Genomic DNA, 14,821 nt, shown 5'->3' with positions numbered 1-14,821 from the left:
TTCGTGGGTCAGAATCCTTGGGAGAATAATGAACTGCTGCTGCTTCTACACTATCTGACCCTTCCTATTTTGAAGTCATTCAATTATTTAAAGCACTCAGCTCAACTCTTGCAGCTCCTCGCGCGACTTGGTGCAGTTTGAAAAGGCAGTGGAGATAAAGATGAATTACAGTGGGCAGACTGCCTCCTGCAGATAAATACAATAAACCTGCAATGTATCTGTCTGTATTTAGGTAAATGGCTTCATCTTTTAATTGTTTGTCCCCATGCAAAGCTGTACACCTGGTTTATAAAAGAAAACCCGTGAAATGTTATAATAGAAGCTGTGCCTTGTAAATAAAGGAGCAACCTGCGATCTTTACCGTTAAAGAGCCCGTATCCATGTCTCATTGATTCCTCCTGCAGGTAGTCAAATTTGCAGGAAGTCGTATGGGCTGCAGACCTGAATGAGGTTAACAAACTACCTACACTGAAAAAGCTGCGTGGATATATGAAGGGAAAGCTGCAGGGGGGAGGTTTAATTACCCTTTACAATTACCCCAGGGACTCCAGCAAGCACAGTTAAAATCCCTGTTCAAGCAGCCAGCAAAATAAAAATCGTAGAAAATAAATAGGTAAAGTTTATTAATAAATACGTAAGTTTAAAAGTGACTCCCTCAGCGGTCAGTTCACCAATCCATGCAACATTCCTTCTCAGTGGTTTCCACCTAAAGTAATCCCTATGCCGTCAGTGCTCTATGATTAGTAAGGGATTACTTAAAGTGGGATGTGAGTGGAAAGAAAAAGTTTGAAACCGCTGTTTAATCGTCCCTCATTGACTCGTTATGAGCGCAGTTTCATCACTCCAAAGGAAATGGGCCATTGACAATTTTTCTCAAGCAAAATATTTCAGTAACAATTGGGTCTAGAGCAGTGATTCTCAACCTGCCCTTTCCATTCACATCCCACCTGAAGCAATCCCTTACTTATCTCAGAGCACCGATGGCATAGGGCTTACTCAAGGTGATATATGAGTGGAAAGAAGTAGTTTGAAAACGACTGCTCTATCTCAAGCAACCAGCAAATTCACTTATCCGGCATCTACGAATGCCCATAGGTGCCAGATACCGGGGATTTTACTGAAGATATTAATTAATATCCAGGGTACTCCTGAGAGTATTCCTGCAGAAAGGACACAAGGGCAAAACCATTCAGTACATTTTTTGGGGTGGAGGGGGGTTTATTTTTCACGAATTTTCTTTAAATGAGATCACAGGAATGGTGGAAAAAGGTTGAGGTGCCAAAGATTATACTATTCCAGCCGGATTGCAAGAGGATCGAGGTGCAGAAGGCCAGCACAAGGCAACATGGTGGTTCAAGAGAGGAGGTCATGTGAGGAAAATTTCAGGATGGCAACCAATCAGAGATGGTGGTCCCCAGGAGTCAGCCCAAGAAATTTTTTTTTTAAATGGGGTAAAAGCTAAAATTGCTTTTGACCCAGAGAGGTCTGTTACTGTAGTGTCTGTCTAAATTTAAAATAAATCTAAAACAAAGCACTTTTATTAACTCACATGTGTGCTGACTGGGCAGGATGGAGAGAGAGGGGCTACAAATAAGCTTTTGCCACATCTGGAAGTATCTCTGTCAATAGCCCTTTCTTCACGGGCATCTCAGCTAATTAGCCGTGCTGTGTCCTGGTTGAAGAAGCCATTTTTACTGTTCTCACTGGGCCACTTTTAAGCAGGACATTACCTGCTTTCACACACTGACTATGTCATCCCCGGGAAGGTTGAGTCTACCTTCAACCAGAAGCGTCCTGTGTGACTTGTCCTTTGCACACTGGGTTAATCGGCACACCAGCGGCAGCTGGTGCCGGGGATGTGATTAGGGGTCGAGGTGTGATTTGACGCTGGCGTGCCGATTGATTCACTTTCCCACTGGACCCTTAACCATTAAATTGGCCGTCAATTCCTGGGGCAAGGTGCCAGTGATCAGGCTAATATAGTTTCTATCCCCACGCCCCTTGATCTGGGCTCAAATCTATCGCCTGGAGAAAGCCAAAACCATCCTGAACTTGTCTTGTACCCACCTTAACATTCTCAGTAAACGGGGCTAACAAAATGACTTTCAATGGCAAACAAAAGATACAATTCTCCTAATTAGATGGGCAGTCAAGATCAAAGGTGCTCAGACTGAACACCCTGTCAATAAAATAATGGGAAAAAAAGGATTAACCTGGCATTGAGCAACTGCTATTGATCAGACAATGTCGCTGGTGTATTTAGCAAATTGATTACCAGCAGCTAGTGGTTACTTAATAAATATTTCGATCAGATAAATCATTGTTACAAGTGAAAAGGTCCACATCACCGCATCATTATTGTGCCAGTTGATGATATCGTTTGCCTGAGATTGGGTGATAACAGGCTGCCTGCACGCAGACTGGATGGAACCTTGCCTGCACAGCATGGCGATATGTCCAGAGACTTTGCAGCGCTACAAACCATGGTGTTGCATTTAGGAACTTCTTAATGATACATTGTGGGAGTTACCGAAGAGCTGTGTAACATTGGAAGACATGGTGCTGCTTGGAACTGCATAATGATAAAAAGATTCCAAGGGTCTCTGACCTGAAACTTTTAACTTTTTTTCTTCCATGGAGGCAGCTGAGTATTTCAGGCATTCTCTGTTTTATTTAAGATTTCCAGCAACTGCAGTTTTATACATTTTCACCAATGTAAAATTATACAAGTCAGGGAGTTCTGTAATGAGACATGACGTGGAGTTTGTAATGATTTGTCAGGGGGTTCTGTAATGATATGCCAGGTGGCATGGTTAGCATAACAGTTAGAGCAATGCTGTTACAGCACCAATGATTGGGACTGGGGATCGAATCTGGCTCTGTCTGTAAAGAGTTTATATGTTCTCTCCTGTGACTGCATGGGTTTCCTTCCACCGATCAAAACGTACCAGGGGTTGTAGGTAAATTGAGTGTAATTGGGCGACATGGGCTTGCGGGCTGAAAGAGCCTGCTACCGTATTGTATGTCTGTATGTCAGGGAGTTCTGTAATGATACGTTAGGGCACACATGTCAAACTCAGGCCCGCGGGCCAAATTTGGCCCATGATATAATTATATTTGGCCCGCAAGATCATACCAAATATGTATTAGAGCTGGCCTGCCGTGCCAGTATAGCACATGCACAGCTAATACGACAAATCCCAGAATGCTTTGCAAATGCATTGGCGTCAGCCCGCTAATCGCCCCCCCACCTCCTCTCTTTACTTTCATTAGCATCTGCGACCTGTCACCCAACTCACACGTAATAAACCCCTTACGAAAAATGGCCAAACGAAAGACAGAAAACAGGACCTTTCAAGACAGGTGGGAGGCAGACTATATGTTCATCATTTTAAAAGACAAACCTGTTTGTCATTGAAGCAAGTTGTGATTTTTTTGACTAGTTGGCTTGTGAAAAAATACATTTAAAAGGAGCTTAAAGGCTATAGAGAAATATTATTTATTGAATATTTTATTTCTCATTTGTTAATGCTTCTTCTGGAAAGAGTTTAACCAAAACTATTATTAAACATTTATTTTAATAAGAAAAAGTTTAACATTACACATGTTGAAAGAAGAGAAAACATGCAGATGTTGTTGAAAATTTCAATAAATATTTAGTTTGGCCCACGACTTAGTCCAAGTTTTTAATTTTGGCCCTCTGTGAATTTGAGTTTGACACCCCTGCATTAGGGTGTTCTGTAATGATATACATCAGGGGGTTCAGTAATACAAGGCGAGGATCTCTAATATGCAAGCCAAGGAGTTTTGTAATGGTATAATCCAGGGAGCTTGTATTGATGCAAGCCAGGGAGCTCTGAGACAATGTGTAAGGAAATTCTGTAATGATACACGTCAGGGAGCTCTAATGATGCAAGATAGAGATGTAATGAAATCTATAATGTATTGATTCAAGCCAAGGAACTGTGTAATCTTACAAATCCACAGAGGTGCATCAGAGAACTCAGTATGTTAAGGGAGACAAGGAAGGTCTGTAATACTGAGCGCATGGAACTGCTCTAAAACTTCTTTATTGTCAACTGACAGCCTCTCAACTGACGACTGGCAGTTTGATAGTCAATGACGTGAATTCCCTAGCTGCTACAGTGGAAGACAAGCTCAAGCTCATTCCCGGCCATGACCTCCCAGTCCTACTCCAGGAACCTATGCTCCTGTTAACGTTCTTGGACCTGTCAGTGACTGCTGCAGTTCTGGGTCCTCCAGTCTCCAGGAGTAACAAGGTCTTTTTCCATCCCTTCCCCCCCCCCCCCCACCCCAATCAGGTCCTGTTGCCCAGCTGGGGAAAACATCAATAAGATGGAAGGGGTGTGGAGGACGTTCACCACGATGTTGCCAGGACCGGAATGATTGAGTTATAGGGAGAGGTTAAATAAGGTGGTCTTTATTCCCTGGAGCCTAAGAGGCCCAGGGGTGACTTTACAGAGGTGCATACCTCCATGAGAGGCAGGGATAAAGTGAATGCTCACAAACTAAATTTAAATTTTAAATTTCAACATACAACACGGTAACAGGTTCTTTTGGCCCATAAGCCCATGCCGCCCAATTACACCCACTTAACCTACACACACACACACACACCCCCCCCCCCCCCCCCACCGATACATTTTGAAGGGCAGGAGGAAACCGGAGCAACTGCAGGAAACCCACACAGACATGGGGAGAACGTATAAACTCCTTACAGACGGCTCCGGATTTGAACCTCAGTGGGTGGCGCTGTAACGGCGTTGCGCTGACCGCTACGCTAACTGACCGCTACGCTAACTGTGCTGCCCCAAACTATTTCTCAGATGATTCTCAAACTAGAGGGGAGAGATTTATTAGGGAATAGGATGTGACAAAGAGGGTGGACTTGGGAGAGCCAGTGGATGTGGTGTATTTGGACTTCCAGAAGGCCTTTGATAAGGTACCGCATGGGAGACTAGTGGGCAAGATCAGGGAGCATGGTATTGGAGGTAAGGTGCTGACATGGATAGGAAATTGGTTAAGAAATAGGAAACAAAGGGTTGGGGTAAGCGGGTCTTTTTCAGGATGGCAGGATGTGACGAGTGGAGTGCCGCAGGGATCGGAATTGGGTCCTCAGTTGTTTGTAATTTATGTAAATGATTTGGATGAGGGGATTATTAATAACTTGAGCAAATTTGCAGATGACACGAAACTGGGTGGAGGTGTGGGGTGTGAGGAGGATGTCAGGAAAATGCAGAGGGACTTGGACAGGTTGGGGGAGTGGGCTGCTGAATGGAAGATGACGTTCAATGTAAGCAAATGTGAGGTTATCCATTTTGGGGGCAATAATAGGAAAGCTGAGTATTATTTAAATGGAGACAAGCTAGGGAGTGGGGAGGAGCAAATGGATCTGGGAGTACTTGTTCACCGGTCACTGAAGGCTAGCATGCAGGTTCAGAAAGCTGTGAAGAAGGCTAATGGCATGTTGGCTTTCATAAAGAGGGGATTGGAGTATAGGAACAGAGACGCCCTTCTGCAGTTGTACTGGGCCCTGGTGAGACCCCACCTGGAGTATTGCGTCCAGTTCTGGTCTCCAATTTTGAGGAAGGACATACTAGCTATAGAGGGTGTGCAGCGCAGATTTACAAGGTTAGTTCCAGGGATGGCGGGGTTGACATATGCTGAAAGGCTAGAAAAACTGGACTTGTATCCAATGGAGTTTAGAAGGATGAGGGGGGACATGATTGAGGTATACAAAATCATCAGGGGGATAGACAGGGTGAAGTCGGATTACTTGTTCCCAATGATGGGGGAGACGAGGACTAGAGGGCATAGTTTAAGAATACAGGGTAGGCCCTTTAGGACGGAGATGAGAAAACATTTTTTTACCTAGAGAAGTGTGAATCTGTGGAATGCTCTGCCACAGAGGGTGGTAGAGGCAGATTCGCTGATTATGTTCAAAAGAGAGTTAGATAAGACTCTAGTGGGCAAAGGAGTTAAGGGTTATGGGAATAAGGCTGGAAAGGGGTACTATGGTAGTGATCAGCCATGATCTGTAAAATGGCGGTGCTGGCTCGACGGGCCGAAGGGCCTACTCCAACTCCTATTGTCTATTGTCTATTGTCGATTGTGTAATAGAGAGGGTGACTTTTTCATAGAGGGTGGTCCATATCTGGAACGAATTCCCAGAGGAAACTAGATATGGGAACAATTGTTCACTTGGAAGGAATTTGGAGAGATTCATGAAGAGTTTGAAGGATAGGCACCAAGCTGCCAACTTGGTCGGCATAGAATATTGGGCCGTATGACATGATAACTAACCCCCCCCCCGAGTACCTATCCCATCCTATACTGGAGATGTCCTTGTTTTGCATGGTTCAACAGCTCACCACAGGGAACTCCATCCCACTGAGTACAGGGGTGCTGTCGATTTATAACACATTTTAAGTTCGAAGGAAGAGACAAGTAAAGGCACAGAACATTAATCCGTATGAGTGTAATGAATCCACTCCCTGCCCCCTGCTGGTCTCTCAGTGAGGCCCCAGTTCGGTGCCTGCGGAGCAGTTTGCAAGGCTGACCTGCTTTTCTTGACAAACTTGCCAAGCAACAGCATCAGTGATTAATGTGCGTGTCTGTGCAGTAGATCGAAGGCACACTCCAATACTAATTCAGCATGTGCCTTCTCTTCTCGTTGCAGTTACCTTGGTGACGGCCGCTTCCACCTGGAATCCATCATGATAGCGAACCCTGGCACCCCAACATACAGGTAAGCAAAGGCATCCCTGAGTCAAGTGCTTAAAGCTAATGGGAGCAAGGGGGCGCGAGGAGAATTGGAAGGATGAGGAGATAAATGTTTGGCTAAATATGTTTTTTTTTCCCCAAAAGAAGCTCATTGATTTGTCATAGGATTTATGTTAACTCTTTCTCTCTAAAGGAGAATCAGGATGCAGCCTTGATTTGCGCTGGATTTTGGAGATTTCATTCTTGCTGGGAATTTACCAAATGTTTTAATTGCGTTGAGTCCAGTTCAGTCCGCAGGCAAAATTGTGGGAAGCATCAGGATATGCCAAACACTTCGGACTGAAACAAAAGTGCCTCCAACACTTTGTAGACAGCTAATTGGTTTGTCTTTCTATTTTTGGGCCTTGGGCATTATTGACAAGTCATAGATTGAGACAGAAACTTCCATGGGCTGCTGGAGACTGGTTCATGGAAACCAGGTATCGGAGCGGGATTCGAGGGTGCTGAGGGCCAGAAGGGCTCCCAAAGGGCCTCGGCACTGAAGGCTTCTTGTTGGAGGTTTGCATCTGGAGCTTGGGTGGCCAATGGATCGAAGGGGAGTCAGTGCAGCTGCAGAGGCTGCAGCAGGGCTTGGGGCGAAACCACAGACACTCTGCAACTCTGAAGGGTCTCTCTTTTGCTTCTATTTCTCTCTTACTGTAAAGGGAGCTGGGCGACACTAACGGTGACTCTTTGCCTGCCTTATGGCAGGCATAAAGTAATTTCATGTGATAATTCATGTTGTGTACTTTTACATGACAATAAAGGATTCTTCAATGGAAACAGGCCCTTTGGCCCAACTTGTCCATGCTGTGCAGGTGTCCCATGACTTTCCTGCTCCTGTATTCAGTATCCTGACCGATGAAGGCAAGAGTACCGAATGCATTCTTCACCGCACAGTCTACCTTTGTTGCCAATTTCATGGAACTGCCTCTACCTTCTGGATCCCTGTTGCCTATACCCAGACAATATGTTCCCTTTTGTTTCCTGATCCGCATTCAATATGCTTTGTGTTTCAACATTCCCTCAAGTCACCACTTTTGCCTTTTGTGGAACATGCTGATCCTCAACTCTTTAAGAAATAAATCAATTAACCTGAGTGTATGCTGGAAATAAGCTGTTGGGAAAAGTGGCTTCCTTTAAAAGCCTGACTCCTGTCACGTTACTTTAACTTTGCAGTAGAGAAAGATCCGTTCGGATCAATTACTCTTTTGTTGCATACAATACCCACTCTCCCTCCTTTGTCTAATCCCATCACCAATACTTTCTGTAGAATTAAGGATAGAGTAATAGAGTTGTACACTGTGGAAACAGGCCACTTGGCTTCACTCATTCACCCAGCATTTGTTTGTAGCTTGCTCCTCCTAAATGATTCAAGGCTCCATCTGGACACTTCTTAGACACTGCAATTGTCCCAGCTTCAACAACTCGTTCTTTTCCCTTCATCCTCATGTACTTGCTTTACCTGACCTTAGAGGTATCATACTGCCTCTTATAGAGATCTTTGTGGCATACTTAGCCTATTGTGGCCTGAAGTTATCCCAGAGTGCTTCACTCCAAGATGTTCTTTGAAAGTGTGGTGCAGTTGTTATGTAAGGAAATGTTTGTTCTCCATCAGCAGACTCCCTTAATGAATAAATGGCCAGAGTGAAACACCAAGGTCTGCAGATGTTGAGGTAGTAGTAAAAACACACAAAGTTACTGGAGGAACTCAGCTGGTCTCACAGCGTCCATAGGAGGTAAAGATGTATCATTGACGTTTCAGGCCTGAGCCCTTCTTCAAGGATAAGCAAAAAGCAGGGAAGTGTCTTAATTAAAGACGAGAGATTAAGGGGGAAGAATGGGAGGGGGAGGAATCCAGACCAACAGTCAAAAAGGGTGTTAATTGGATATGATAAGAGGAGAGGTAAGAATTGATTTTGGCTCTGTGAAAGGAGACGGAGGGAAGAATATGGGAAAGAAGGGGGATGTTTTTAATGGAAATGAGAATCAATTGTAATGTCATCTGGTTGGAAGGCGCCCAGATAGAATATGAGGTGGTTTTTCCTCCAATTTGCAGGTCTCAGTCTGGCAGTGCATGAGATGATGGACAGACGTCAGCAAGGGAATGGGATGGGGAATTGAAATGAATGGCCACTGGGAGATCCATGGCTTAGCGGCGAACAGAGCCGAGATGCTTACAAAGCGATCTCCCGGTCTGTCAATTAATTTGAGATTCAGTTGAAGAAACACTTGCCAGGACTCTGGTGATAACTCCGGAGACCCTCTTTGAGGTAATAAAATGGGATGTCTTGAATCCATCTGAAAAAGCATACCATTATCTCGAGTTGACCTTTTATCAGAGACAAATGCCACTGCATACAGTGCAACATTCCCTCAGCACTGCACATGAAACATCAGCCTGGACTTTCCATTCAAGTCAATGAATAAGGCTTTGAAGCCAGTCATCTAACTAAAAGGTGAGTCTGCTGAAGCTTAAACCAGCATGAATTGATTGATTTGCTTTTTATTCTTTATGCCAACATAGCATTCGAATGTACAGTTTTCTCATGCCTGAGGTATTGTTTTAGAAAAATAAATGTAGATTTTTGTCAGGATTACACTTTAGAAATATTGGATTGACTTAAAAAAAACCACAAAGGCTTGTTAAGGTCACAGATGTACCCAAATGGTTGCCAAATTAAGATACTTAACCAAAAATTGAATGGAGAATATAGAGTTAGCTTCCATGGAACCTGGCTGAGGTTGTAGAATGGGCGCACTTGAGTGGAGGCTGGTTAAACATGAAGGAGCAGGAAAGAGAAGGTTCAGTCGATAAAGACTGACAAGCAGCGATGGAAAGAGGCAGACTGTGGCAGCGTTAACTGGCCGGACCTTTACGTTCCCTGTGATTTTGGGTATTTTTTTTTTATTCTTCTATAAACACGTGGGAAAGAAAGTTGAGTCTGTTTCCCAAAAGGCCAACGGACCTGAGGTCCTGCTTTTGCCATTATTGCAGTTGTTGCTTTGATAGAAGAGGTGAAAGAGTCGAGCACTGGGCACACCAGCTCCGAAATGGCTGTTCTGATAAAGCTGCTGCCTCTTTGCCAGGCTAATGATGTCTTTGCAGGTTATTAACCTGCTGGTAAGCGAACAAAGCCAACAATCCCATCAAGGCTTGTGTCTGAATACATGAGGGATGCCTATAGTGAGTAGGTGGGCTTTGAATGAAGTGAATGAGTTTTCCAGTTTTAACCCACTGCTCCCACAGTTAGAAGTCAGTGTTTCAATCATCAGTCAATATGCCGTGGAGTGTCACTCAGGAAGATGCAGTGCTGTGATGGTAATGTTCCACTGACTTGCAGGCTGTTTAAAGAGGATGTACTTTTTACAGTTCGCATTTTATACTTTATCCTGTGGTGCAGATTTTGCTTCTAAATTTGAAGTCAGGCAGCCTTGATTTTTTTCCCTTGTGGCTGGTACATACGCCAACTGGAGCCAAGAGAGACTAAAAGAGCAATTTGCCTTTATGTGTTGCTTTATTGGAATTGAAATGATTTAAGGTAAAAGAGCTTCTGTGAAATGAAAACAAAAAAAGACTGGAAACTCTCAACAATTGTGCAGCATTTGTGGAGAGGAAGACAGACATAACATTTCCTCCTGATGAAACCAAGTTGAAATATCAGTGCTGCTGGACCTGCTGCCTCGGCAGTGGACCTGCGTGGAGCGGCGACACAGCGCTTGCCCCTGGGGTCCAACCACTCGGTCCAACCACTCGGTCCAACTGCCATCGGCTTGGTACAGGCTTCAAACGACCAATTAAAGAAGCCCGATGGTGGTTTATTTTAAAATTCTGTGACCGCGGGGACTGGTGCCAAGATGATGGCACCTGTGATTGTCAGAGACCACGAGGGGGTTGCAGACTCCAGGGAAATAGACGACCGGCATGGGGAGACCACCCTCTGCCCATCTGAGAAGAAACAGCAGAGGAGACCACCCCCTATGGGACGGTGACCACAGTGGCAGACCAGTGAGGGGCTCTTAAACTTTAAATTTAAACATACAGCATGGTAACAGCCCCTTTCTGCCCATGAACCAATGCCACCCAGTCACACCCAATTAACCTACAACCCCTGGTACATTTCAAACAGTGGGAGGAAACCAGAGGCCATGAAGACACAGGGAGAATGAACATACTCCTTAAATACAGCGTGGGATTCAAACCCTGGTCTCAATCACTGGCACTGTAACAGTGTTGCACAAAATATTACGTTAACTGTACCGCCCCACCTATGGCTGAAGAGCACACAGGCTTCAGCTGTTGGTGACTCAAGGCAAGGAATTCACACAGGCTGTGGGCTGCTGGCAACTGGTTCGAAACTAGCTGAAGGGATACCAGGTATCGAACCAGAACGCTGGAGGCTTCCTGATCATGTCAGAGGTGTGCTCGGGTTGCTGATGGTTTGGACTGAAGGCTGTGTGGCTGCAGAGGCTTGCAGGAATGCTGGAGGAAAAGCCATGAGCATTTAAGGACTCTGGTGTCTCTCTTTTGCTTCTCCTTCTCTGACTGGAAGGGGTGGGTGCTGGACATTTTGTGCTGTTAGCGAATCTTTGTCTGCCTTATGGTAGACTAATGGAAATCTAATGTAATGTCACATTTTCTGTTATATTGCATGACAATAAAATGATCTTGAAATGTAAAATCTGTTTTTCTCTCTCAGTAGACACTCCCTTACGTCTTGAGTGTTTCCTGCTGTTTATTGCGGGTTTCCAGCCTCTGCAGTCATTTATCTGTGGAGCACAACCACGAATTGTTTTCATCGGCACTTGTTACGAAGTTCGCCTACAGGATGAACAGTAAAATCAAACTCTATATCTTGGATAGCCCGTTTTTGGTGGTCATGGTTGAAAGAAGTCAAGTCACAAGGAGACCTTTTTTTTTTGCTCTTTTTCCAGTGTTTCTATGAGTGTCACCAATTTACTGCTCAGAGCAAAGCCCACATGCAGCAGATGTTACCTTGGCTGAAGAAGGGATAATTCGCCTCTTGTTTAGAACTTGGAACTGCAGGCCACACTACCATAGGTGCCACTGAGTTTACGCGGCTGACAGGCACTGCAGGACACGATTGTCGTCATCTGTCAAACCAGGGCACGTGGACCAGCTTTTCAGCCACTGGCCCAGAAAATGCACGCTTCCTTTATCTGGCTGAACCCCAAGTAACCAGTGAGGCAGGTCAGCACCCAGGGTAAGTTAGCAGCAGAACAACCTGAGCCCAGTGGATCTCTCCATCAAAGATGGCCTGGCTCACCCACCTCAACACCAATTCAATGGAGCTTCACCTAAACTTCCATGTGAGTTTATTGTCAGATGCATAAGTACAATGTACAGACGCACCAACTTTCTTGCTTGCTGCGGCCAGGCGGGTAATTAAGACACACCAATTACATTGGTTAAAAAAAAATTACCACAAATGCAAGACAGAAAAATACATAATAAATCTCAAAGTTGTACATAGTTGCAGTTAGTGCCAGGAAAAAAAAAGTCACATTTCAGTCGTGTGGACAGATCTTCAAGTTGAAGTTTATTTATCATCCAATTGCTCAAGTCCTGAGGTAGATTGTGGTAAGGATCCTTTATTCTATGTTCCTTTTATGGTCATGTAATAATACATTAAAAATGTAAGATACACGATATACATCAACATTTGTCTGCCGCAAGGCAAACAGAGAATCACCATGAGGATTGCCCGGTGTCCCTAGCAACAAGAGAATGAGGAGCAAAGGGGAATCCCTTCGGAGTCACTGGAGGTCTGCGGACGTGCCTCCATCGCTCTTGCAGCTTCTGCACACAGGCTCCTGTCCAAACCATTGGCAGCCCGAGGTCCAAGCCCAAACCTCTGATATGATTAGGATGTCTTCAGCGCCCAAGGCTCTTTGGGAGCCCCTCAGCGCCCTCTTGAATCCTGGTTCCCATGAGCCAGTCGCCAAGTGGGTCCTCTGACCTCATGTCGCCAACAGCCCACAGCCTATGTGGGTCCATCGACTTCAATTCACCAACCTCTTCCAGCCTCTTCAGTTTCTGAGCCCCTCACTGGTCTGCTCTTGTGGTCACCTTCCCTGTAGGATCATCTCCCATATTGTTTTGGGCTAAAGTAGTACAAAGAGGTTCAAGAGTCTGTCTGCTTTGAGGTAAATGGTGGTCTTGAACCGAGAGGTGCTGACATCAGGTTTCTGTACCTTATGCCTGAAGGTGGCAGTGAGAAGAGGTCGTGACCAAAGTGATGGGGGTTCTTGACGACTCTCTTTGGGCTCACATAGATGGGACATCAGATCCCAGGATCGACTGAACTAGGTTTGCTCCTCTCTGCAGCCTTGTGTGTTCCTGGATACCTCGCATTTCCAAACCAGGTTGTGTTACAATCATTCAGTGTACTTTTCACAGTGCACACCATTATTTTGACATTATGAGACGACTGAGCAAGCCAAGCACAAGGGTTTATTTGTAGAGTGGTAGAACTGGAAAGAAGTGAAGATGTATTAAATTGGTTAAGGGTCCACGTGAAGCAGAATTGTCACAAAATTTGTTGTTTTTTTGACAGAAGAATGGTGCATTACAGGTATAAAAATTGCTATAAATTACATTTCCATAAATACAATATAAAAAAGAGGAAAAAAGTGACGTAGTGTCTATAGGTTCATTGTCCGTTCAGAAATCTGATGGCAGAGGGGAAGAAGCTGTTCTTGTAAAGTTGGTTGCGCATTTTCAGGCTCCTGTACCTCCTTCCTGATGGATGGTAGCTAGGAGAAGAGGGCATAGCCTGGATGGTGAGGCTGCTTTCTTAGGACACCGTCTCTTGTTAATGTCCTTAATGGAGTGAAGACTCGTGCCCGTGATGGCGCTGGCTGAGTCCACAGTCCTCTGTAGCCTTTTCCTGTCCTGTGCATCAGTTCCTCTGTACCAGACTGTGATCCACCAGTCCGAATGCTCTCCCCGATACAGCTGTAGAAACTTGCAAGAATCTCCTCAAACTCCTCATGAAATTTTGCCACTGGCAAACTTTCTTCATTGACATGGTGGGCCCAGGATGTTGACACCCAGGAATTTGAAGTTCTTTACCCTCTCCTCTGCTGACCCCTCAGTGAGGACTGGTTCATGTTCTCCTGGTTTTCCCTTCCTGAAGTCCACAATCAGTTACTTAATTTTGATAACACTGAATGTAAGGTTGTTGTGACACCACCCAATGAGCTGATCTGTCTCCCTCCTGTACGCTTCCTCATTGCTTTCAGTGATTCTGCCGACCATCGTAGAGTCATCAGCAAATTTGTAGATGGCAGTTGAATTATGCCTGGCCACACAGTCATGGGTGTAGGCATCCTTGGGGATGAGACTGTGTTGATTATTAGTGATGAGGAGGCATTGTTGCCAACCTGCACTGACTATGGTCTTCCGATGAGGAGTCAATGATCCATTTGCAGAGAGAAGCATGCTCTATAGTTCCATTTGCTATATTATTAAAAGAGCACAGAGCCATTAGAGAAATGCAAAGAGATATAAAGGGATCATTCATGGAATAACGGTTTGATTTACTTTATCATATTATATCTGGTGGAGTGGGAAAAATTCTTCTGTGAGCAGTCTTACTAGTTACCTAGCATTGATACAACTATATAAAGTAGAAGAACAAGACAAGAGCACAATTACAGAGCATTAAAAGAAAGATCAGTTGGGACAAAGCAAGGGGAGCGTGAGAGCACTGTGGTGGGGTTCATTCGGGAGCACGATGGCTGCGAGAATAAACACTCTCTAAACCCACTGATGCCCAATTTCATACTTTTGATCTTTCTGCCCAAAGGGAGGAGGGAGAAGTGAGTGCTTCCAGGGTAAGTTGGAGTTCTGCATACAAGAGGGAAATGGGTGCAATGTTCTAGTGTAGAGGGGAGGGAAGTTGGTGTGAATTTCTCCAATTAATCTTTGCATTTATTACCAATAAGTAAGAAAATTAATCCAAGAATTCAGGTTCCTCAGAAATATTTGTGCAGACGTTTTGAGGATTTTTAC

At 44.7% G+C, this 14,821-nt stretch overlaps 1 protein-coding gene across 14 annotated transcripts in view; it reads left to right on the top strand.

Annotated features, from left to right (window-relative positions):
- The window catches only part of dph1 (diphthamide biosynthesis 1), a 745,916-nt gene that overhangs the window by 587,958 nt on the left and 143,137 nt on the right, over nt 1-14,821 (top strand). For all 14 annotated transcript variants that reach the window (XM_069911783.1, XM_069911789.1, XM_069911788.1 and 11 more), the window contains one exon: nt 6,701-6,769. In XM_069911783.1, coding sequence (XP_069767884.1) covers nt 6,701-6,769 — 69 coding nt within the window. The remainder of the gene's footprint in view (nt 1-6,700; nt 6,770-14,821) is intronic.

This window comes from Narcine bancroftii, chromosome 14 (assembly GCF_036971445.1).
Source record: "Narcine bancroftii isolate sNarBan1 chromosome 14, sNarBan1.hap1, whole genome shotgun sequence".
Classification (NCBI taxonomy): Eukaryota; Metazoa; Chordata; class Chondrichthyes; order Torpediniformes; family Narcinidae; genus Narcine; species Narcine bancroftii.
This window is presented reverse-complemented; position numbering and strand designations above follow the sequence as displayed.